This window comes from Polypterus senegalus, chromosome 9 (genome assembly GCF_016835505.1).
Source record: "Polypterus senegalus isolate Bchr_013 chromosome 9, ASM1683550v1, whole genome shotgun sequence".
NCBI classification, from domain to species: Eukaryota; Metazoa; Chordata; class Cladistia; order Polypteriformes; family Polypteridae; genus Polypterus; species Polypterus senegalus.
In genome coordinates, this window is record NC_053162.1 from 160,173,450 (window position 1) to 160,200,448 (window position 26,999).

The 26,999-nt window shown below is 38.0% G+C and overlaps 1 protein-coding gene across 2 annotated transcripts in view; it reads left to right on the forward strand.

Moving 5' to 3' along the window:
• Positions 1-536: 536 nt before the first annotated feature.
• tbrg1 (transforming growth factor beta regulator 1) overlaps positions 537-26,999 on the forward strand; it is a 35,010-nt gene continuing 8,547 nt past the window's right edge. The window contains exons 1-10 of one of the 2 annotated variants that reach the window (XM_039764107.1): positions 537-850; positions 5,943-6,109; positions 7,776-7,833; positions 7,944-8,026; positions 8,120-8,156; positions 11,073-11,135; positions 14,869-15,105; positions 20,090-20,160; positions 20,419-20,651; positions 25,440-25,579. In XM_039764107.1, the coding sequence (XP_039620041.1) occupies positions 770-850; positions 5,943-6,109; positions 7,776-7,833; positions 7,944-8,026; positions 8,120-8,156; positions 11,073-11,135; positions 14,869-15,105; positions 20,090-20,160; positions 20,419-20,651; positions 25,440-25,579 (1,170 nt within the window). In that variant the 5' untranslated portion in view covers positions 537-769. The remainder of the gene's footprint in view (positions 851-5,942; positions 6,110-7,775; positions 7,834-7,943; positions 8,027-8,119; positions 8,157-11,072; positions 11,136-14,868; positions 15,106-20,089; positions 20,161-20,418; positions 20,652-25,439; positions 25,580-26,999) is intronic. The other variant, XM_039764108.1, reaches the window with a different exon arrangement.

Consider the following 26,999-nt stretch of genomic DNA (forward strand, 5'->3'; position numbering starts at 1 on the left):
CACACCTTAAGCTTTCCCCATTGTGCAGTGACTTTCTAAAAATATGTGTCAATGGTTTATATACGTACTCACTAACCTGTTTAAGCACTCAAAGATAAATGTTATTTGGTCTTGGAGATTTGTTAGATGTCATCCTATTGAGTCCAAGCAGCACACCTCTCTTTATAATTTTCCAGAATAAATCACTCAGTACCTCCACAGTAGTCTTTGATATTGGTGGGAATTTATGCAGTTCCTTACATATGAAAACAACAAAATTTTAGAGCATTAGCTATTTCCCTGTCTACGTGTTTTAATTCTCCCTTACAGTTCCTGATATGCTTCACCTCCTCGACTGTTCTTTTACTACTAAAAAATGAAAGAATCTGCATAGATAGATAGATAGATAAGAGGCATCATAGATTAAAAAAAAAAAAGATATGTACATATTGATTCATTCAGAAACCATCTCTTAGACAAATTTAACTTGGAAAAATATTAGTGAGAAAGCACATGTTTATGCGTGTTTCAATGATGTCAACTAGAGGGCGCTGCAATCGTGTCACTTTATTTAGTAATGTAGGTTTTTGGCTTTTTAAAGGCATCTGTTAATTTTCAGAACAGAGATATGATGTATTTGTATCACACATTTGACTCGCGTGCCTTGTAAATTAAATTCAAGTTGTAATAAACCTTGTCGTATAATCATATGCAAGACATAATTTTTCTGCATCCAGCCATTACTTAAATTTGGGAAGAAGCCGACTTTTCGCTATGCGATAATCCAAGCATGGAGGCCGGAGATGAAATTCAAGAATCCCCAATGATTCACGGTAAAGAACCGGAAAGACCTCGATCTGAAAGAAACGGAGTAAGTAGTACCGGAGATATGGATTATGGTGATTTAGGCCGTAAAGCTTTGTGGAGGCGCCTTAATAATGCGGGCCAAAAAAGCCCCGGCGTTTCCTAAATTGCATTACCGGAAGCAAAGTCGCGATAGGCACTAGAGGGATTTTAAAAATCGATTCGCATATAGCAAAGGCCAGGGAGCGTGCGAAGAACGGAATAATTTTAATGCTTTAGCTTAATACGATGCTAAATAATATGGTCAGTTGCATAGACATTAATTTTCTGATCTACGTAGTCCTGAACAGGGTCGTGGGAGTCTAATATGGACAGTTGCATAGTAAAGCGAGTGGCAGAGCTTTCGTGTACAGATTTTACGTACAAAGCTCGTAGATAAGATTCTGTTGCTAGTTTAAAGAAATGGAACTGCAAGCGGATCTTGGATAATAATTTTAAGCTTTCCCCCCAGTTACGGGCACCTTAGTTAGTGGAGAGAATTGTGAACGATGCGCAGTTATGGAGTGATCTGGGTTCAAATGAAAGCCGGTTATTGCCGACTCAGCATCATCTCACACCAGTTTTCTTAAAATTCCCTCATTTCTCCTAGAATTCGAAAGACGTCATGTTTAAAAAGCGGCAACTCGTAACTGAGCCAGTCCAGTGTCAGTTTTCTGTGACCTTTTAATGTACGATGAAATGTGAATTCTGGAAATGAATGAATGAAATGCTAGATGGTTCTGCTGGCCTGAAATCGGTTAATGATGAGCTCTGTGACTTGGTACCCTTTGGACCGTATACCAGCAAAGGTGCCTTCTGTTTTGAGTTTTTACCTGGGTAAACTGATTGACAATTATCAATTTGTGACCCTGATTTGAAAATGTTATATTAATAATAATTATAATGATGATAATAATGTAGTAACATGGTTGTACAAAGATCCTGCACTTCCAACAATGAAGCATAAATTAATGGACAAATTGTACATTTTTCAGTATTTATTGCTGTTGAGTTGTTATAAGCCTAGGAAATATTTGGACCACAAAGCAGCAAGTTATATTCATTCATAAGCATAGCATGCACATCTTGAGACTCCAAAGCTGCCTATAAGATTCATGAACAGAATCAGAATGTACCCAGCAGTATGCATTCTTCCTATCCAGTGATTGTTTTCTGTGACCCTTTAATGTATGATTAAATATAAATTCAGAAAATGAATGAATGAATGTAAGAATGGCTAGTTCTATTGGTTATTATCTTGAAAGCTGTTAATGATGAATACTGTGACTTGGTACCATTTGGACCCTACTTTGATTCTCAGTAGAGGTGCCTTCTATGTGGAGTTTTTACAAGGGACTCAATTTTAATCTCATGGTTCACAGATATGCTGATAAATGAACGGGTGATTCTCAGTTCACAATGTTTAAGTGAGTGAGAATTGTGATGCACTGGTGTGTTTTGGGAGCACCTGTGACCCTTTAATGAAGACAATGGGCTTTAAAAAATGGTCGAGGATTTTATTTGGTTATGATGTTGAAAGCCATTAACTGTTAGCATTGCAGCCTCACAGCATTTGGTCCATTTTTCAGGTAGTAATATATCTTGTGTGGAGTTTGCATGCTTCTGCTCCGTGTAGAGGTTTCTACTGTCAAGCCAGTTTTTTGAAACCCTGGCTTTAGACATGCAGTTAAGATGACTGGTGAGTCTCCCTTGACTCATTGTGCCCCATTAAAGACTGGCATTCCTTATAGCAGGAGTGGCAAACTGAGATACCGGAGGCTTTCAGTGAATGCAAGGTTTTGCTCCAGCCACTTTCTTAATTAGTAACCAATTACTTCTAATAATGGAAACTATTAATTTTAATCAAGATTCAAAACATTTGTTTTTTTTTTTCTTTTTTTTTAATCAGAAAAGCAAGCTACCAGATAACCAGCTACCTCAGGGGCCTCAGTCTCAGTTGCTGAAGGGCCCACATTTTTGCATGACAATTTCTAAATTAGAAGTAAGTTCTTTCTGTCAGTGAAACATAACATTTAAGTAAAGGAGTTGTTACTGCTTGAAATCTGCTGCACCAGTCATTTCCAGATTTTTATTTGACATGATTGACATTTCAAACGTTCTGAATTGTAAAAAACAAGCTGATTTCAATTAAGAGAAAATACATCTGTCCCGTTAGCAGCAGTAATTGGTCACTAATTAAGAGATTAACTGGATTGAGAACCTGCTGCCACTGCACTCCTCCACTTTGATACCCCTGTAATGCATAAAACGCCAATGGGAAAAAAAAACAAAACTTGAAACTGGGTTATTTTTGCTTTCATTTAGTTAAAAAAAAATCTTCCAATGGGCTAAGCGAAATCTAATTGACAAGATTAAAAAAAAATAAGCTAAATAACATGAAACACAGATTTCCTGACAAGTCAATGAATTGTACAATTACACTCGCGCGCTAGTCTCAGGACATATACCTTACCTCCGCCAAGCTAGAGAACGAGAGAATTACTTAACAGGTTTAGATCAGGTTTTTTTCTTTAATTTGCTTGAACATTCCGATTGATTTTGCGGCTTTCCTCATTGCGCTAAGAATCATAGTTCGCTTGCAGAAGCGATATGTTCGTGCTAACAGAGACACTGGCTGCGGGCCGAGGGGAGGGGGAAGCGTGATGTCAGGAGTGGGGAGCCGGGCAGGGCCATCCTCATTGTCCTTTTTCACTAATACATGGGTGGAGCCACGGCGCATGGCTAGTTTGGTATAAAAATATTCATCCCACGACCTTAATTTTTTTTTTCTTGAGTCTATAGTGGAGCATTGTAAGCAAATCTATGAAAGAATCTAGATAGATAGATAGATACGTTATTAATCCCAAGGGGAAATTCACATAATCCAGCAGCAGTATACTGATACAAAAACAATATTAAATTAAAGAGTAGTAAAAATGCATGTAAAAACAGACAAATACTTTAAATAATGTTAGCGCTACTCCGGTGGAATTGAAGAGTCGCATAGTGTGGGGGAGGAACGATCTCCTCGGTCTGTCACTGAAGCAGGACGGTGACAGCAGTCTGTCAGTGAAGCTACTTCTCTGCCTGGAGATGATCCTGTTCAGTGGATGCAGTGAATTCTCCATGATTGACAGGAGTTTGCTTAGTGCCCGTCACTCTGCCACAGATGTCAAACTGTCCAGCTTCATTCCTACAATAGAGCCTGCCTTCCTCACAAGTTTGTCCAGGTGTGAGGCGTCCTTCTTCTTTATGCTGCCTCCCAGCACACCACCGCGTAGAAGAGGGCACTCGCCACAACCGTCTGGTAGAACATCTGCAGCATCTTATTGCAGATGTTGAAGGACGCCAACCTTCTAAGGAAGTATAGTCGGCTCTGACCTTTCTTACATAGAGCATCAGTATTGGCAGTCCAGTCCAATTTGTCATCCAGCTGCACTCCCAGGTATTTATAGGTCTGCACACAGTCACCTCTGATGATCACGGGGTCCATGAGGGGCCTGGGCCTCCTAAAATCCAAAACCAGCTCCTTGGTTTTGCTGGTGTTCAGGTGTAAGTGGTTTGAGTCACACCATTTAACAAAGTCTTTGATTAGCTTCCTATACTACTCCTCCTGCCCACTCCTGATGCAGCCCACAATAGCAGTGTCATCAGCGAACTTTTGCACGTGGCAGGACTTGGTTGTTGTATTGGAAGTCTGATGTAAATATGGCTGAACAGAACCGGAGAAAGCACAGTCTCCTGTGCTGCTCCTGTGTTGCTGACCACAATGTCAGACCTGCAGTTTCAGAGACGTACATACTGAGGTCTGTCTTTAAGATAGTCCACGATCCATGCTACCAGGTATGAATCTACTCCCATCTCAGTCAGTTTGTCCCTAAGGAGCAGAGGTTGGATGGTGTTGAAGGCGCTAGAGAAGTCCAGAAACATAATTCTTACAGCACCACTGCCTCTGTCCAAGTGGGAGAGGGATCGGTGTAGCATATAGATGATGGCATCCTCTGCTCCCACCTTCTCCTGGTATGCGAAATGCAGAGGATCAAGGTGGTGGCGGACCTGTGGCCTCAGGTGGTGAAGCAGCAGCCGCTCCATAGTCTTCATCACATGTGAAAAAAGATTTGATTAATTTAAAACCTTTTACAGTGTAACTGAAAGAACAAAATTATATGCACCTGTCCATCTTCAGATCTGTTTAATCCAGTTCAGGGTCACATTGGAGAGGAGCCTATTTTGGCCACATCTGGCCTGAGTCAATCGCTGGTGACAATTATACACATTTTCAATTTTTGCTGAGTCAGTTTAGAGTGGCTGAGGGATGTCTTTGAGATGTGGGCCAAAAACCCACTCAATCTCCACAAAGGCAGTGAGTGACCAGCTCTGGAAATCACACCCAGAATCTCATAGCTTTCAGACTACCATGTATAGCCTTTATGCTGATCCTTAAATGACAATTAAAAATCAAGTGGGTTTGTTTTGTGTAAATATAAAGACACATTTTTTTATTATTTTTTTTAATATCTAACCAGAATCTGGTGAAACTAATTATCTTTAGGAGACATTTAATACATGGATGATTTTCCCTTGGGTGAAGGCACTCCCTAAAGTGTTCGGCGGCAGACATGACTCATTCTGTGCTGTAGAGTCTAGAGCCAAATAGAGCAGCAATCACCTTATCATGTTCCCTTGGAGATGGGCATAGATATCTATATTTCAGGAACAGCTTTTGACAGAATAATTGATTTAAAGGATGAGCTGTAGAAAAGGCAACATGGAAATCTTGCCCGTAAAGATGTCTTAGATAAAACCAGAGATGCGGAAATAGTAGCATTCACTGCCCTGGTAATGTCATAAGCAAACTGCTGAGGCTTTAGGGATACTGTAACAGTGTAAGTGAAGATAAAATTTTAATAGAGGGCTCATTGTTTTGGGCCTCAAAGCAAGTGTAAAAGTAGAAAGCAGTCACTGTTGATTTCACAGGCATTGTTCTTTTTTGCTTTGTGACAGAAAACAGGCCAGCCTGATGCATTTTGGAATTGGTGCCCTAAACTGTTTTCATATTTTCCTCTTGCTGAATCCACAGCTGTAAGCAAAAATTTTAGTTAAAGCATTTTTACTTCCAGGCTACCAGCAGCCAAACTCCTGGCACCCCCCTGTCTCCAATGGACACACTGAATACGCTGTCTAACTTTGAGTCTGAAATGGAACCCGATGGACAAGGAAGTTATTCCTTATTCCCTGCACTGGACAGTATTTCAAGTCTGGCAGGGGCAGCTGAACCTCTGGAAAGGCAAGTACATTGAATGTTTTTCTTTTGTCTTGTAATATTTTTCTTAATTACTAGTGTTGCCACAAGCAGTAGCAGTAAAGGCATCATTATGAAATTCTTTAGTCATGAAACAATAGGGTTAGGAAATCATTGACCTCTCCTATTGAACTACTTTTTTTTTAACTTTCTAGAGATGAAATGAAACTGAAAGTTTGCTTTATTCATGCAGTTCTCTGTATTGAAAAGGACTTAACATTTACAATAGCAAAATCATAACTTGAGCCTTCTTTTGAAAAGGAAATATTTGAAGTTTTAATACTCCATAATTGCATGGAAATGCTTGATGAAATACAGGGAATAGCCACACTTCCAAGCTTAATTTCTTTTTCCGGTATTTCTGTCTGAATGGCAGCTCATTTAGATATCAGTGCACATGTAACTCCCTGTAATTATTTACTCATTTGATAAAATGATAGGTTATGTAAATAAGTAATACACGACATTTTGTTGTCTTTTATATGTTCAAAGTTCAGTTCTGTAGTGAAAAAAAAATATTTATCTTCAGTCTATGACAGCTGGGCAGTTCTCACCAACCCAGCTTTTTTTTGCAGCTGAATATTTTGTTCCTGCAGCTTTTTTCAGATTGATATCACGTTTATTGTATTTTTGCCTGTGAAAAACTATGGAAAGTCATTCTTAAAAAGCAATTGAACTCGCTTGTAATGTAAATATAGCAAATACTGGAATAAATTAGCTACCTTATAACTTTATTCTCTTTGCTAGTATAAAATAAGGCACAAGTATGTTGTAATTGTACAACCTAAGCAAAGTTATGGAAAATATACATGCTGTACACCCATTTATTATTATTGAGACTTACTGTATGTGATGCAATGAGAACACAGTGGCTTTTTAACTTCAGTAGGCCTGATTACTCTTCTAATTTCTGTCTGTCACACTTTATACATAACACAGTTTTAACAAACCAATCATGCAAAATGCAGAGAATGCAGTAAAGATCTTACCAGTGTCTCAGGTATTAGTATGCACTGTGCCCTCCATAATGTTTGGGACAAAGACACATTTTCTCCTGGATTAAAATGCACATTGCAGACTTTAATTGTAGGGTATTTGAATACATTTTGGTCACACCATGTAAAAATTACAACACTTTTGAAACATGGTCCCCACATATCAAGGCACCATAATGTTTAGGACATGACAATAGTAGGAATAAAGCAGTCATGTTAGATATTCCTTCCAGTTGAGCTAAGCGGTAAATCAAGGAAAAATAGGTCTTTGTCCCAAATATTATGGAAGGCTCTACATTGGAAAGAAACCTGAATTATAATCATGACAGTGAAAAAAACAAATAGTGTTTCAAATGAAGTACAGTGGTCATTCTTTAAAGTGCTCAGCAGACTACACTGCAACATCACACATTCTTTAAGTGTTTAATGTTTCAGTAACTATTATTACATACACCTTCTACCCATATCCATAACGGGCCTTCATGATGAACAGCCTCAAACTTGTTAGAACAGTAAATAGGTTAGGGCAGTTAGTGAATAGTAACTTTGGCCCAAGTATTGGTAAGGTTAAGACAGGAAGCCAAGTGCATCTGTAATTGTTAATATATTTCTTTTAACATTTTTTTCAATTCTTCTTTAAAATGTCTTAATTTTAGTGAGCCACCTAATGATGTGACTGACAAGCCGAATCTGACTTGGCTTGATGCTGCACAGGTAATAAATAATTTACTGCTTTTGAAATTTTTCTAGACGGCTGTTGTAAAATTAATGGGCTCCCTCTGATTTTAAAAATGATGTGTATCTTATTTCCACAAATGTTTCAGACTGTTCTGGAAGAAGCAGGGCGACCAATGCATATCAAAGAAATAAAACAGAGAATTATTGACAGGGGCTTAGTGCAGTCAAAGTAAGTATAACTTTGTGGATTGTTAACTGAATAGTTTTTAAAATTAGATTTTTTTCCATCAAAAATGTAAAATGGAAAATTTATCTTTTACAGTGCAAAGTCTAGTTTGGAGGCTGTTATGTATCGTGAGGTAAGACCAAACACATTGCACTATATCTTTACTTTCACTTATTCTGTCTTGTTAAAAGAGTCTGTGGTTTCTGAAGAGTGGCTTTGAATGACACTAAAAAGTGAGAACTACTGTAACCTGGCAAGAAAACCATCTGCTTCATAAATCATAATAAAATTACAAATAATTACATGCTCTTATTGAAATAACTTGATTTCTTTATAAAACAGTATGTAGAACATTTTACTTTTTTTCTATTTAAAATTAGCATTATGCCAATCATCGAAGAGAAATCCTTCTTTCCGTATGTTTTGTGAATCTGTTATACAACAGTATGACCAGTAACTCCAGTCCCTATGCTGGTGGTATTAGGCAAAAGGCAGATATCCATCACAGGGCACACCTAAATTATATTTTAGGGTCACTGGTTAACCAAACATACTTGTCTCTAAGATGTTTCAGAAAATTAGAGTACCCTGGAAAAGCTCTCATGGTTGTAAAGCAGCAGCACTTAATCTCTGTACCACTCTCTGCTAAAGAAAACACTTTTGAGAATTTTTAGCCAGTTATAGTATTTTATCTGTCAGCTTCAGTGGTTATATTAGTCATTTTTAATGTACCAATATATTACTTCAGTATATGACAGCTTTATACAAAGAACTCTACAAACCAAATCTCTGCAATATATCAAGACTGTACAGTACAGTGTATGGTCTTTTAGACTGTATTTTTCTGACAAATATTCGGTGAATGAAAACTAGTGATATACTAAACTAGAAAAAGTAGATTTCAAGAGAAGCCAGAAACGTAGCCTCTTTTTTACTTGTATGGTTTTAAATGGTGATGCTCATTAAACATAATCAGATGCTGAAGCAGTCTAAAGCAGTGGTCCCCAACCTTTTTCACTCCAAGGACCGATTTACTAGAAGCAAATTTTTACAGGGACCGGTGTGGGGGGAGATTTTTAGCGGTGGGTAATAGGGTAGTTTTATACACAATTTACATTACATTTCTATTATTATTAAGTATAATATTGTAATAGAAATTATACAGCTTACCATAATGCAGAATCAGTGGGAGCCCAGAACTTGTTTTCCTGCAACCAGAAGATCCCATCTGGGGACGATGGAAGACAGTGACACACGAAGTGTGTTGCTTATGTTTAGTCTACTCCGTAATCTCGTTTTGGTTGCTGTCACTGCTGAAAACGCTGCCTCACAAAGATAGGATGTTGGAAATGGTAGCAGCTTCAATAGTTTCTTTTGTGTTAATTTTAATCTCGTCCTGCCTACAAATTATGCTGACGAGAATTTTTCTCAGCATTTCCTTGTGATAATACACTTTCAGGGTACGAATGATGCCCAAACCCAATGGCTGAAGCACTGCTGAATGCGGAATTCAACTCAAACATTATCTGAATGTGGAAGTATGTTGTGGGCAGCACAGTTATCAATCAGAAGCCGAATAATCCTCTTCTTCTTCTTCATATTGAGGTTTCTGAACTATTGTGGGATCCCAACCCACCAAACCACATCGGGTAGTGCATCCCGAAGCGTGATTGCAGCATCTGTGTACGATTGTTTGTCCATTGCCGGGGCAGGGAAACAGCAGGCTTACAGTGTGTGGTCCCGTTGATGGAGGTCTCAAGAGTTTAAAAACCACACATTTTCTTAAATGAGTGCCACATGAATAGGAATGTTTCTTGAAGGAGCATCACTGAACAAAATAAAAATGGCATTTTCGCCATCTTCAAATACAGCAGTTCGCATATGTTTTCAACCCGAGATTTTTCTTCTTTTTTGCATATAACAAAGACGTATGCATTGCATTTGTCATTCCAACATATTGCACATCACAAACATTAACACATCGTTTTTTCGTCTGCCGCTTCTATAGAAGGGTGACAATGAGTTAAATTCTGATGGATGTTTTTCAAATGTTGACGAGCAATAAGCAAAAGGTATCACTGAAAACCACAGCAAAAAAACAGTACGAGGAAAGTTCGAAGAAAGAACATTTTTTTACAGTGTTTCTGTTTGGGGATTGTTGTGCAAATGTGCACAACTGAGCTGCAACCACAGAACTAACTGCTCTGTGGATGATTCATTTAAGCATTTCAAGGTCATTTCATTGTAATGAAAGTATCTGCTGCTGAATGTACTTCGTAGTAACAAGATTTGTATAGACTCGTGTCATTTGGGGAAACTGTCAGAAACATAAAAATACTTTGTTGTAATACTCTCTCACCTCTGTCTCTCTCCCCTCTCTGCGCCGCTGCAAAGCCCCGTCCGCCTAGCATTCTGAAAAGTGCCCTCAGTGAAGGGGGCCACCTTTTTGCTGTAACCCTTCACTGAGTGAGTCCCGGGGGTTGGGGACCCCTGGAAAGTATGATGCAACATACTGTATGTTAAAACTTTAATAATTAGGAATAGAGGATACCTCTACTTTTCATTTGGACAAAAGTATAATCCATACAAATGTGTAAATCTAACACTTTAGACATGTCCAGCATGTCCAGAATGAGTCACTGATTAGCAAAATTAAAGTTTTGTTCTAGCAAGGTTATTTAATATTCCACCTAAAAAGTTTGAATGTGCTTGTTTTTTTTGTGTTACCATCTTTATTCATGTTTTTTCATCTTTTTGTTTTGCTTACTGCTAGAGTGTTGTGTTTCTAACTTATTTAAAATCAAGCATGGCAAAAGTAGTTTGGAGAATTTCCTGGAAAGAGAGAACTTTTTTGCTTGCACACCCAGTGCAGGTTGGACTCCAACAGGCACATTGCTAACTAATCCTGCCCCTCAGTCTTTTACAATGTCCCACTGTCGCTGGTGCTGCCATTCACCAACTCCAGCCTCTCTCCCTTCTATGCACTTTTCTTGGGTTAGGCTACATAGTAAGCCTGAGAGATCCAGTTCAGTGTGCTACTATATTACAGACACAGAAAGGGAGCAAGCGTTTCAAGAGGATTGAAAACAGGAATGGAGTCTTTGCATTATTGGTAAGTGTTCATTATCGCAAGAAGTACAGAGACACTATCTTGAATCATGACTTTTAGCATATGTTGTCTGTTTTGTACTCTACTTATTTTAAATAAAGATATTATACTTTTAGTTCCAGCAGTGTTTTTGATCAAATCACAACACATTTAAGTTTAAATTACTACTGTGATTTTTTTTTTTTGGCATTAATTGGAATACCTTCCATAGCTTCAGAGCTTCAGGGTTCCTGAATTTCCAAATTCAATCGTGTCTCCTTCAGTCCCACTTCATAATAGTCTGATTTCAGTTTTTACTTAATAGGGGTAGATTGCTAAAGGAAGAGCATAAATAGCCAAATTTGTTTGACAAAGATGTCATTTAGAATTAAACTGTTGCAAGGGTGAGAGAGTTGCAGTATTCTATACAAACCAATATAAGACTGAATTCTTGGAAAAAAATATCAAACTGCAATTCATTCTGTATTATTTAACATGAATTCCCAAAAGAAAAGTCTTTGTGCCCTTTGTTTTACATAGCAGCATTTTCTGTGCTGTTTTGTACTTTTCCCCCTCACATTAAAAGAAAAATATATAGAGAAATATAATAATCCAGAGTTGAATTATTTCTTGACTAACCTAACATAAGTAGTATTTGGTACTTTTAAATGTTGAAGATTACAGTTGATATAGTATTTTTTTCATTATTATATTTTATTATAGAGATGTGCTTTTGTGGCTTCATGTTTCTGCCGCTTTGAATTTTGTACTTTGAACAGCCTTAGGTAGTTATTGTTGGTTTGGTTTACAATTTTCCAGTGTTTCATATATCAAAAGGAAAAACATAAAAGGAGAAAAATGGGGGCCTAAGGACTCAGTAAATTCATAACTGAACAGTCGGTTTCAGGCTTGAGGTTAGCACTTAACAAAATTGGACAAAACTAGTTTTACATATTTTCTCCAACTTTAACAAATGAAATTAGAAGCTTCATCCTATTGTGGACAATTGGCTTCAGAAATAAAATTTATTTCTTGTTGGTTCAGTTATCCCATAAAAATATCAGATTTCCACTTTATCATTTTGCCATCTTTTCAGCAAAGAACAAATTAGTAGAATATTTGAAATATTATAAATACATATATGTATAAAACATTCTGTAGTATGTGTGTAATTTATATAAAATAATACAGGTGCTGGTCATAAAATTAGAATATCATGACAAAGTTGATTTATTTCAGTAATTCCATTCAAAAAGTGAAACTTGTATATTAGATTCATTCATTACACACAGACTGATGTATTTCAAATGTTTATTTCTTTTAATTTTGATGATTATAACTGACAACTAATGAAAGTCCCAAATTCAGTATCTCGAAAATTAGAATATCAATTAAGACCAATGCAAAAAAAAGGATTTTTAGAAATGTTGGCCGACTGAAAGGTATGAACATGAAAAGTATGAGCATGTACAGCACTCAATATTTAGTTGGGGCTCCTTTGGCCTGGATTACTGCAGCAATGCGGCGTGGCATGGAGTCGATCAGTCTGTGGCACTGCTCAGGTGTTATGAGAGCCCATGTTGCTCTGATAGTGGCCTTCAGCTCTTCTGAATTGTTGGGTCTGGCGTATTGCATCTTCCTCTTCACAATACCCCATAGATTTCTATGGGGTTAAGGTCAGGCGAGTTTGCTGGCCAATCAAGAACAGAGATACCATGGTCCTTAAACCAGGTACTGGTAGCTTTGGCACTGTGTGCAGGTGCCAGGTCCTGTTGGAAAATGAAATCTGCATCTCCATAAAGTTCGTCAGCAGCAGGAAGCATGAAGTGCTCTAAAACTTCCTGGTAGACGGCTGCGTTGACCTTGGACCTCAGAAAACACAATGGACCAACACCAGCAGATGACATGGCACCCCAAACCATCACTGACTGTGGAAACTTTACACTGGACCTCAAGCAACGTGGATTCTGTGCCTCTCCTCTCTTCCTCCAGACTCTGGGACCTTGATTTCCAAAGGAAATGCAAAATTTACTTTCATCAGAGAACATAACTTTGGACCACTCAGCAGCAGTCCAGTCCTTTTTGTCTTTAGCCCAGGTGAGACGCTTCTGACACTGTCTCTTGTTCAAGAGTGGCTTGACACAAGGAATGCGACAGCTGAAACCCATGTCTTGCATACGTCTGTGCGTGGTGGTTCTTGAAGCACTGACTCCAGCTGCAGTCCACTCTTTGTGAATCTCCCCCACAGTTTTGAATGGGTTTTGTTTCACAATCCTCTCCAGGGTGCAGTTATCCCTATTGCTTGTACACTTTTTCTACCACATCTTGTCCTTCCCTCCTCTCTATTAATGTGCTTGGACACAGAGCTCTGTGAACAGCCAGCCTCTTTAGCAATGACCTTTTGTGTCTTGCCCTCCTTGTGCAAGGTGTCAATGGTCATCTTTTGGACAACTGTCAAGTCAGCAGTCTTCCCCATGATTGTGTAGCCTACAGAACTAGACTGAGAGACCATTTAAAGGCTTTTGCAGGTGTTTTGAGTTAATTAGCTGATTAGAGTGTGGCACCAGGTGTCTTCAATATTGAACCTTTTCACAATATTCTAATTTTCCGAGATACTGAATTTGGGACTTTCATTAGTTGTCAGTTATAATCATCAAAATTAAAAGAAATAAACATTTGAAATACATCAGTCTGTGTGTAATGAATGAATCTAATATATAAGTTTCACTTTTTGAATGGAATTACTGAAATAAATCAACTTTGTCATGATATTCTAATTTAATGACCAGCACCTATATAATAGAATATTTGATTCTAAGTGATAAAGACTAAGATATATACAATTTTGGTATTAATGTGCTTATTTCATTTTAACTTGAACAAACCAAGACCTTAGAAATCAGAGCAATGAACCAAGAGAACAGACTCTTATTAGCACTGTGTGTTGCATTAAGTGCTCAACTCAGTACATTTTAATGGATTGTTTTAAAATTAAATATTCCATGTGAATGTCCACTTGTTTCCCTACAGTATAGTCAGAATGCACACACAATAGTGATATAGCAGAATCATGTAGACAATAAAAAGAAATTGGACTCCAATATCAGTGTCATGATAAACTATATAGAAAAGGGCCATTGTAAATTCTGGTGCACTTCTTGTGAAGGATGACCTGCAGTTCTTGTGTGAGGTAAATTAGCTTGTCATCTGTAATAAGTAAGTTGTTGCTGCTTACTACAGAAGCTGTAAGTTGGTTATTTTATATGTTGAAGGTTGGATGAATGCCCACCTCCCCATACTTACATAAGTTTGTGTACATAAACATAAAGGAAGAAGGATTTTTGTGACTCAGACAGAACAATGAAAGGGCAGTTTTGGTTGTTGGGCTGTGTGTTAGACATCTATCAGTTAGACTTCACTTGGCTCTTTTGTCTGCATTCATGCTTGCTTAAAGTTATTATTTTTGCACCAATTATTATTTATGCTTTAGGTTTTTCCATTTGTTGCCTTTTTATTTATTTCTTCATTTGTATCAGTTTTCATGCATTAAATAACAGTTGCTAATCCTGATCTGCAAAGCAGGTACACTGAGCTGCTGCCATACTGTTTTCCGTTGTAAAGGTAAGAATGGAGTTGGACTTGTGGACTGTATGCACATATATTGTTAACTACGACTGTCTTTAGAATTGTCTTGATGCTCATTAACTAGTCTGGCTATGTGTTTGGTTTAATTTCATCAGCTATTCTCCATTTTCAGACGGATGATGAGCGTCAGCAGGCCTTACGGGGATTCACAGCCCAGCCTTTTATTTCTGCAACTTCACAAAACCAGTTTGCAAGCCAAGGATCTGGCGGTCCCTCACCAAGCTTTTCTGCCTCATCTAATCTCTCAGAGTCACGGGTAAAAGCCAAGAAAGTTCTTCGTAAGAGCCAAAATGAAAAGTACAGACTGAAATATCTGAGACTGCAAAAAGCTGCCAGAGCCATGATTTTTGTAAGTACCTAAATTTACCTGACTCTGACAAAGTAATTTCTCAGCCTGCAGAACTAGTTTTAAAAATACCTTCCCCTTGTATTAAATATATATTAACTCTATAGATATTTATCTTTTATTAAATTCTTGAGCAATTAGGGTTGCAGTCACAGACGACTGAGCACATGTGACAGACTTAAAAGACTCTGGAGATGCTGTGGTGAACATTATGCAGCTTTCAGTATCATCCAGCATGACTGTTTTGGCGGTGGGTCAGTGATAGTTTGGGGAGACATATCCTTGGAAGGTCGCACAAACCTCCACATGCTAGGCAATGGTATCCAGCTGCTGTTGGGTACCAGGATGAAATCCTCAGACCCATTGTCAGACCTTACGCTGGAGCAGTGGGCTCTGGGTTCCTCCTGGTGCTGCACAATGCCCGGCATCATGTGGCTAGAGTGTGTAGGCAGTTACTGAATGACAAAGGCATTGATGCCATTTACTGGCCCTTATAATTCCCAGGACCTGAATCCAGTTGAAAACCACTGGGGCATTACGTATCAGTGCATCCAGTGCTTCCAAGTACCTATACAGGTTGCCAAGGAGCTCATTGATGTCCTGATCCAGGTCTGGAAGGAGACCCCCAGGTCACCATCCACTGTCTAATCAGGAGCATGTCCAGATATTGTCGGGAGTGCATAAAGGCATATGGGGTTCATATATGCTACTGAGTCACATTATCAGTACCTGTGATGAAATTCACGCTAGCTGGATCAGCTTCTGATTTCAGTTTTTGACTTGTGCTCGTGCTGATTTTCGTTGTGCTGTTGTATCCAGCCCTCAGTGAGCTGATGATTTTGATTTCCATTGACCGTATTACTCAATGAAGATTTCCACTAGAATATTTCATTCATCGAGTACCGATTTGTGATTTAAGTTCTCCCTTAATTTTTTTGAGCAGTGTATATTGTACCGTAAAAAATTAAATAAGATGGATTGTATTAATTGAAATGTTTCTTTGCACATCCTACTAGGTGAGATCTACCCACTAGATTCCTTGCAGTGTTCAGTGGAATCTCCACTGTCCAAGATGTTTTCATGTAGCAAGATTCAGAAGCTTGTATTGTAATATTAAGCTTCAAGCTTTTTTCTTAAAAAATAAATGGGTACCAAATCGATGGATACATAAAGCACATTTAAAAGAGATATAAATTAATACTTCATAACTATTATAGATTTAATATTGACAGTGGCTTCATTTTTGGGAAAGACAGAGACTGAAAAAATACGAGAGAACTCCTAAGTAAAACGGGATGATACCATAAATTAAATCCATCTGCAGTGCCAAAAAAATTGAAGTAAGCTGCATCCTTAGTATGACATTGCAAAGTTTTGTTCCATGTACATCAGATTTTATTCACATTATGAACCATAGTTGGTGCAGCAGCACCCTCAAACCCATGACAACTGCCATCATGGGTTCAAACAGAGTTTATTTTATTATACAAAAGTTCTTTTATAGGCCTTCTTGATAGATTTGCACAGCATACAAAATGAGTTTAAACTCTTCCTTGTCGTTCGTCGTACTCCTCTTCTTCCTCCTAGAATGTGTTGTCCTCCATCTCACAACTCCGACTCTTTGAAGTGAGGCACCAGACTCCTTTTAAACCGGACTCAGAAATTCTTACAGGTTGCTGGACAATGCCTGAAGGAAGCACTTCAGAGTCAGGCAGAAGGTTTCCAAGGTAGGAACAGTCCATCCCCAAAGCTCTCCCTGGTAGCACCCATTGGACCCAGCAGGGCTGTCCCACAGGACTACAATTACCAGCATGCCCTGCAGGCAGATACAAGGGAGCAGCAGTACAGGAGTGCTGCATCCAGGGTGTTGGGGGACCTTCCGTTATTATGGTATCCCAGCCAGGTAAGGAACCTCCAACTGTCCTTCCAGAAATGCCAATCGATTAATACTGGTACATTGTGTCAGCATCTTGTTTAGGGTAGGCAATGGGGTTTGTCCTTATCAGAACAGCAGCTCCTTTGTGTATTCCATTACAACTTGTGTATCATTTGATCTTTGCTTTTCATGTCTTTGTGAGAAGTTAAAGTCAAGGGTTAGATGGGAGGTCGTATCTCAGGCACATTGTGCATTTTTTGTTAAATCTATACACAATCAATAGAGATTTGCTTAATTTTGCATTAAGTAAATGCTAATAATAAAGAATCGGACAATACAAATATAGAATGTTTATTGATCCACAGCAAAATAGTTGTTACACTCCATATCAAAAAGGAAAAATTGAAAAACTCGCATTCAGAAAAACAGAAGGTCATATATTCAGGGTGTTAGTGTGCATCACCATATATTTTCATTCAGAAAAAGGAACAATTTTATTCTTTGGGCAATGAATTAAATATGATGTATCCTTTCTTATCCTTTTGTAATTTATTTATATTTTGACACAGCAGGGACTGCACCTAATTTTGTTGTATGTGTTACAATGACAATAAAGAGGTTCTGATTCTGATGTTCATGTTGTTGTTATTATATATATATACTGTATGTATGTATATATATATATATATATATATATATAGTGATTTTCATGAAATCCAGGGATTACAGCATACTCTGTGTGCCCTAATGCATTTATCAAATGAAAATGTTAAGAACATTTATAATTCTACAATTTTCTCTCTCTTCTTTTTATTCTTGTTTTCAGTAGAATTTGTTATTTTTAAGATATGTTATATGATCTGCATATGGAAACGGTAACTACAGTCAAAGAGATAGTTAGATGTTTTCTTTTATGTTAGAAAGCAGTCCCACCTTATCTAAAACCTAAGATGTAGGTTTATTGGGCCATGATTGTCACATGTACAGTTATAGGTTCTGCCTGTGGGGAGCATAGAGGCAACCCAAAAAAAAAAAAAAAAGTGGTGTGGGTGGGAAACTATGGGGCAATGCTATAGAAATGTGGTGATGGTAAAAATCAGTTGAAAAGTCCATACCCGCTATGGTTGATTCTGTATGTTGCTACATACTACTTCAAACAGCAGTCATTTTGTTTTGTTCTATTTTTTGTTTCCTTGCATATTCCAACTAATTCTGCAAGAGATTTAGATCCTATATGACTGTACATACAGATACATCAGATTCTGTAAAATTAACAAAATTGATTCATTGGACAGAACCTAAAAGACAACCATGAATACCAGCAACTGTATGTGCTGACTGGTGACATGCTGACTTCAGATCATTTACAAGGCAGGACGTCCGCAAATTTGTCGCCTTAAGAATTAAAGTGCTCAAAAAAGCTCTGCATTGAATCATCGTTTCTGGATCTGTATGTAAAAAGCCATGTGTGCCAACAGAGCAGTCACTCTGTAAGACTATCACAGAAAAATATGTATTTGAGGTGTGACATTGCAAAAAACACAAAGCAGTTAGGCTGTATTGCAAGACTTTTTTAGTTCCCTTTTCTCTAAAAAGATTGAATATATGTTGCATGGGTTAAAAAAATACTATTACATAGCAGTAGCATCCTTGAGATGCATGTGAAGAGTGTCACTAGTCAATCATAGACAGTAGTGCAAAATGGAGGGCAGTGTTTGTAGATTTTAACACAAGTTTAAAGTAAGCTGGTTTGAGATGACACTTATATTATGAATAAATCAGCCACTGTCAATGCATTCAGAACTTCAGTTGCAGCCCTGTTGCTATGTTGATTGTTTATTTTAATTTTTCTTTAAGCTACATCAATTGGAGCATTTTTATTATTATCTGTGTTGTAGAATATACTTTTTCAAGCCCCCAAAACCCCTCACCCCCATTTTTATGAATGGCCTATGTGTACAGCAATATTCTTAGCAGTGAAACTCTCTAATGCCAAGATGATTGAGAATTTACCTTGAAATATTTAACATCCTTAACTGAAAAATCTTAGAACATATGTGTCATTAACAGATAAAGTAAGAAAATATACCTTATATGCATTAGGTATACTTCACATATGTTGCAAATGGACCAAGCTCTAATTAATGTTATTTACTTTGTTTGGTAGTGGAGGTAATACACAATAGATAATTTCCTTTCAGGTATGTGTGTGACTTGAAATCAACAGTATACTGGCATCCTTGGACATAAAGTGAAATTTTCATTAGAGAATTGTTATTACACCTGCAAACATTACAGTATAGATCAACCCTGTGTAAAGTTACGCTGCCTTTCTGATATAATTGCAGGTGACTCCGATTTAATATCACATAGAAAAGCGTGTTACTTACAGCCCTAGTGTGTGGGATGCCATAAAACTATGTAACAATAATGTAACAGACAGTTTTATACGGGTTGTATTAATTGAGGCTCAGATTTGCATGTAGTGAAGAAAGGACTATGGGGAAGTATTGTACTTTATTTGCAGACTATAAAAGGAGTTCATTTCTGTACAAAATAAACTGAATGTCAAAAATATTAATTGCAGTTGGGACATTCGTCATTACTTTTTCAAATTGATGCCAGATCTTAAAGGCATATTGAATTAAGCAGGATTTGACATAGTTTCTAGCAGGCATCAGGAAGGTAAAGAGTTGGAGCCCTCTATCCCATCACCAAACTGGGGAAGAACAAATACTGTCTAACATAGTTCAAAGGTTAGGAGGGCAATGTTGCTGTATTTCCATGACCTGAATTAAGATCTTGCATTTTACACGAGGGAACTTTTTGCATAAAAATTTTATCAAAGACTTTGTGCTTCTCCTGAAAATGAAAGGTTGGTTGATGAAACAGAATCGTAGGGCTGTTGATCTGGGAAAGTAATGATAAAGCATCTAATGCATCTGATGTCATGGGGCCTTTGATTATGAAATACATTTTTAATATTAATAGCTATTGGAGGTGTTGTTTTTGTTTTGAAGGCAAGAGGTTTAAAGGATTTTATAAATCTTTTTTTTTTTTTTTTTTGCTTTATGGTGTGCTTGTTTTTTGTTGTTTTTTTTTTGTCTTTAGGAGAACGCAGCACTTTGTGATGAAATTGCTCACTTAGAGGAGAAGTTTATTCAAGCAAAAGAAGAACGCAGGTAACCATTATAATGCTATCTGGGGAAACATGACAGCTTTATAAAATAGTATTTCATATGACTTGCAAAAGGAAAAACACAATAAAATATTGAAGTTTCTTTTAATTGACTGAATTGCTATTAATAATAATGTCTGCGCAAATTTGTAAAGCATTATATTTCAATTTTTAAGGATGATTTAATTTAGCCTATCTCACATCTGTGTCCTTTTATTATTTAATGGATTCTTTTTCCCTCCTCTTCAAATTTGATCTGCAGGTTTTTGTTGAAAACTTTGCTGCAGTACCAATCACTGACAGAAGGAGACATTCACATGGCTCCCAGTACTTCTTCACACCCCCAGGCATCTTTTAGCTCATCGGGAATTGGGGGATTAAGTGTTGGAACAACACCAGTGCTGGGACAAGGCATTTCAGGTGGGGAGGACAGCATCAGTAAGAAATGCAAGAAAGATCGGAAGGACCGAGGAAAAGAAAATGGAAGGGAGGATGGTAAAGCACCATTATACTTTGCTTGTCAAAAATCCCTTTTCAGAAATGATTGAGAAGTTGTGCGCTATAATATTGTTCCAGATTTAATAAATTACAAATAAATAAATAATCTTTGAAGATGTGCCATTGGTAAAAAATACAGGCTGACAGCAAATGACTCAGATTTACAATTTTGTATTATAATCAACTAGCCAACCCGTGGAGTACCATACGCCGCATAATCAGGCCGGTTTTTTAATGACAATGAAAGCACAGGGAGAAAATTAACATTTGAAAAATCTGTAATGTAATAAATCAGCAAGAAAAACAACATTGTAACAATGCACGGAACGAACCAACACACAATCGTCCGTGCGGCGCTCAGGCGCGGAGGGTGGAATGGGAGGAGAGGAGAAGGACGTCCACTCCGCTCCCTCCGTCATGTTAGTCTGCTGATTTCTCGTTCAGTATGCACTGCCTGCTCATGTGCCCACCTCCAACTCGTCACTCGAGTCGTTGTCGTCTTTGCACAGTCCAGATGCACCTGTGACTCACGTAGACTTTTCATTGCTCTGTACGGTTTTTGTCATTCTTTCTGTGTCGTTGCGTCCAAGTTGGTGGGTGTGGCGCTGCGAGTTGTCGTCGTATCCAATGGTCTTGGATTTGGTGGGCGTGGCTCCTACCTGCATGCGCCATAGGTGTCTTACTTGTCGGCGGCTTAGTGAATCCACGCCTCCCGTGCTTTCCATGGGTGTCTTGCCTTAGTGAATTATATATATATATATATATATATATAGATATATATATATATATATATATATAGATATATATATATATATATATATAGATATATATATATATAGATATATATATAGATATAGCTGATAGCAAAAAAATTTAGAGTACATTGTTATTGATATGGAAAATTTTAAAACCCAGGAGAGACAAAATGAGTTATAAAGGCTTTATTTAAATGTCCTTAATGGGGGATCATCACTAAATGATCTAGGGCAAGATATTCACAGCAGAATTCCCCTGTTTGCAGGGTGCTCTGTGACTGTACCTCGTAGGTCATCAGATTGCCTCTGTAAGGTCTGAGTCAGCATCATGCTTGAGTACAGGATGTTTCATGTTTTTCCAACATTCTAAAAACAGCAGTTTTACTGAGATTTATGGAACTACACTTTAATTCAATAATCCTGCTGTGATGGCAGCTTTCATTCTGGGTAACAGTAGTCAATCACTTATATATTTCAGTATATTCCAGTAACTTGAAAAATAATACCAGACTTCTTGTAAATAAAAGAGGCAGTACATTTTACTGAAACCGCTTTATATTAGCCTTTTTATTTCCAATAAAATAGCACATTACAGTAGTTTCACTTTTTTTAAAATGTGCCATTTCACAAATGTGCTTTATTAATTAAAGAAACTTAATTAATTACAACTTGAATTAATGTATATTCTTAACATGCAACATATTTAAATAGCAAAAGTATTTCTGTGAAAAAATAGTTTTTCATTAATTTTATCTCTATATATAATTTTCATTTGGATCTTGATCTTTGTTTGTCCGCGAATGAATTAGAAGAATAAGCACTAGATGGCAGTAGAGAGACAGCTATAACATAGGCATTGCATTAAGAATCTCCTCGAGGCTTATACTACTGAAGACTGTAGTACTCCAGTCACACCTCAAAACACAGACATTCAAACTAAACAAATTGTTGTGCTTTAAATTAACAAAAGAGATCTTCATTTAGATCTTGATCTTTTGTTTGTCCACGAATTCCACGCATGTGTAGACCACCTTCCAGTTTAGTACGTTGTTGTTACTCACGGATGTCAACAATGTGCTGGAATAACGAAAGGGGTGGTGGACAGTGTTATGCTGGTTAGCTCCTAAGGCCTGGTTAGAGAATGAGATTGCCGAAGATAAAAGGTACGTGCCTACGTAACATATGAGTGAAAGAAAGACAGTGGATAAAGTGAATGACAACGTAACAGCACGTTCCGGAAATTATTATTGTTACGTTGTAGCCGGCGAGTGCTATGCGTCTCACAGTTGTACCGTGGCTTGCTCACATGTCAGTGAAGTGATCCCTATTTATGTTTTAAAGAGCCTGGATACCTGTGTGTCCCCCTTTTATAACCATTGCTCCATGTATATTGCCTTACTCTTTGGATTGCCACAAAGCAACCTGCGAGATTGGAGAAAGGTTGAGAAGACATCATGAGAGGAAACGACAGCGTCGTGAAAACGAGACAGACTGTGAACGGACAGAAGCAGAAATGCTCCTACACCACCACATAATTACGATTCGGACAGTGATTCCGAGTAGGCCGTTCCTATCGAATCAATGTCCAATGGTTTTCTTTTGTAATTTTGTCTCCCTTATAAAAAATCATAATGCTGTGCGACGAAGGGCCCAGTTCACGACTGGCAGCCACATTTAAACAGGGAGCCCTTCACAGACAACTTTAAGACGCGCAACGTAGTTGGGCACACATGCCTAGTTAATTTATAAATGGCAGTCTTTCCAGGCAGACACCCACCGCCTTTCTTATTATTAGCATTCTTTAGCTTTCAAACACAGTCTTGCTCGTCAAAATGATTGCAGTTATTAGCTTGCTTGTTTGAAATATTTTCTATTATGTTTTGTGTAGTGCTTGACAATACTGTGCTCTACTGAACCATATAAAATAGATCTAAAAAAATTTGAAAGGACTCCAAAGGTTGCCATTTGAATCCTGTAAACCCCAGAAGGACTCTACTCTGCTGGGCCCTTGAGCAAGGCCCTTAACCTGCAGTTGCTCCGTCCTGCGTATGACGTTAACCTGCATCCAGCCCTGCAAGCAGGTCCTCCAACTTACAGGGAAAACTTGGGGTTTGGTGGCAGGATTGGCACTCCAGCCACTGTTCCAGTGTGGTGTTGAGGTGTTGACCGTTGCACAGCTGCACTCTGGTCCCAATCAGGGTGGTTTGTCGTGTGGTGGGTGCGGCAATGCGCTGTAATATGCACGTGCTGCCAGTAATACGCCTCTGTATACTCAACAATATTTTACAAAACAAAAAATGTATATATATTATTTTCCTCCAGGGCCTCCCTTTTTTTTCTCTTCACAGTATGAAGATTTGAATTCAGCTAAACTAGTCTGTTATGAGCGAGTGTGCCTTCTGATGCATGGCATCCAATGTCATTTAACGTTTTACTCCTGATTTTGCCAGGATAGACTTGGGGTCTCTGCCCTCTGTGTAAAGTAATTGTTGATTGTAGGCAGAAGGAGAGGTACAGTGGCAGAGTAATTTGTAAGGAATTCAGTGTGAGAATTAAGTGAGAGAAACATTGCCGTGATGCAAATGCAGATTCAGTGAGTCACTCATATTAAAAAGCAACAAGGCTCATTATATAACCTTATGTTTAATGCATACAGCATCAATCTTCAGATGTCCAAGGGACTGTCGTTTTCCCTTTTCAGCAATCCAAGTAAATATGCCAGTTCACTTCTACTTAACAGTCTGGCAAGAACTCAGGAAAAAAATGTTCATTGCATCCTGAAGTTTTTGGTAATGTCACATTAACCACTGATGAGAGAGAGAGAGTCTTGGTATTAAAAAGTATTTTTGCTGTATGGGCGGCAGCTAAATTTGACTGCCTGGCAGTTGTAAGGTGCGAGGAATGGCGTCTAGTTTCAATCTCCCCTCAGAAATTTTAAAATGAATTTTATGCCAACTGAAGTAATCCCAATAAATACAGTAATGTAAGGCTTACAAACATGTCTCCATTCTCCGTGTTTCTTTTCACTGTGTATTCCACCAAAATTGCCTTTCAACTTTGAAAATATGTCTAAGTTGTGCACCTTTTGATTAAAAGAAATCCTCCTCTCTTATGTGAACCAGACTGTGTGGCCAATAGCGACTGTTGAAGGTGTGGGGCAGAAGTCCAGGTGTACAGTACATCCCTTCAAAATGTAGCCTGAGCAGCTCCGCCGCACAGGCCTATGGGTAAACATACATTACAGAATCCAGGCAGTGATTTTTATTAGAATGATTAGTAGAGCAAAAACATGTCTCAACAGAAATGATATTAAACTGCTGAACATTAAATGCTGCTGTCATCCTGGCATTAAACTGCAGTCAGTGCTGGGTGGTTCCTAAAAAAGCAAAGAGGCTTGTAATGCTGCTTAGTGCCACAGTTTGCATGTGTTCTTGTGTGAGTTAGTCTTTCACTTTCTAAAGAAATAAAGAGTGTTATTTTATGTGGACATGCTTTGAGAGCAGTATAGTGGTTATACAGCTTTTAGTTTCACTTGAATTTGAAGAAATTGTTAAAATAGTTTCATTTTTGGTCTTGGACAAACGTATTTTTACAATAACGTTATTTTTTTTCTTCTCCACACATTTTCACTTTTAACATTAAATACGTTGAGATATCCATCCATCCGATTTCCAACCTGCTGAATTCAAACACAGGGTCACGGGGGTCTGCTGGAGCCAATCCCAGCCAACACAGGGCACAAGGCAGGAACCAATCCTGGGCAGGGTGTCAACCCACCGCAAACGTTGAGATATCACATTCATTTTAAGCTTCAGACAATGAAAACAAAATCACCCTGTTTTGTTTCTAATTAAAGTGTAATTGTACTTTTGTGCCAAAATGTAATCAAAACTTTTAAAAATATGGGGTCATTTTATTTACTTTACTACCTTTTTGGGGTGTAAAGTTTTTACAAATCTACTAAAAGGAATCTGTTCTGATGAGTAGGTTAATATTTTCTAATTAAAAATCAAATTCCTTATCGTTGCAGTACTGAAGAGGGTTTCCAAGAAAAAGAAAACGGCAGAATGTGGATCCCGGCGTCTGGTACAGCCAATCCCATTAGACTCGTCGGGCCGACCTGTGTTTCCGATTGTATTGGGTGGACTCACGGTGTACAGCTTGGGAGAGGTCAGTCAGTGCCACAGAAGTAGGTGGCATGCATGCAAAAGACCCATTAACTTACCGTCTTTTCAGAGTGCAGCTAATTTTTGCTTTCATGTCATTGCTTTTTTGATTAGTTTTATAAATTGTATTAAAATGAATGAATTATACATCAGACATCTAGTGAATTCTCCTAGTATATGATGTTGCCTTCCCCACCTCTTCAAAAATCTGAGGAGTCAATGTAAAGTACACACCGAGTGATGCCAAGGATTAGCAAGAGGTTCAAAGTGCTAAATTAAGAACAGTATTTTAATTCTGGAGCAACAGATTGTTTTCACTTTTTGACTAATATTGGATACTGCTAGGGGCTATGGATTATTGTACATCCAAAACTAAATGGTTTGAAAGGTGAACAAAAATTTTATTCTAGTAGAGTCTAAAGTACTGTATGGGGAATTTCTTGCACATGCACTTGATGACCATGTTCACAATCAGACTCTTGATACAAGTACGTTTTTGGATAATCGTGTACAGTTTGGAATTTTGAGTTGACAAATTGAAGAGAAATGTATGTTAGTGACAGCTGCTTTCAATTGATTGTCAGAATTTGAATTAAAAGGTTTTGTTACCATCATTTAAGGGGGCTGTTGACAGTCGGGTCCATAAGTATTTGGACAGTAACAAAAGTTTCATAATTTTTGGCTCTGTACATTACCACACTGGATATGAAACAAAGCAATCAAGATATGGTTGAAGTATAGACATTCAGCTTTAATTCAAGGAGTTGAACAAAAATATCATATGAGCCGTTTAGAAAAGACAGATATTTTTAAGTTGGCCCCTTTTCTTTTTAGGGGCTCAAAAGTATTTGGACAAATTAACATAAATATAATGTTCATTTTATTTCCATAGTTGGTTTAAAATCCTTTACAGTCAATGAGTACGTGAAGTCTGGAGCCCATGGCCAACTCCAAGTGCTGGGTTTCCACCCTGCTGATGCTTTGCCAGGCCTTTTATTGCAGCTGGCTTCAGTTACCACTTGTTCATTGGACTTTCTGCCATCAGTTTTGCCTTCAGTAAGTTAAATGCATGTCCAGTTGGGTTGGGTCTCTTTTCTGTTTCTTTTTCCGGTTTCTTTGTGGTGGTGGCCTGCGCCACCTCCACCTACTCAAAGCTTCATGATGCTCCAACAATGATGGACGGATTAAAAGGAAGAAGTCTACGTGACCATCATCATCATCAAGCCCTTCCGTGAGAACCCTAAATCCAAAGAGGACTGTTTCATTTATGTTAGGTAGAATGCCCAGAGGGGACTGGGCGGTATCATGGTCTGGAATCCCTACAGATTTTATTTTTTCTCCAGCCGTCTGGAGTTTTTTTGTTTTTTCTGTCCCCCCTGGCCATTGAACCTTACTCTTACTCGATGTTAATGTTGATTTATTTT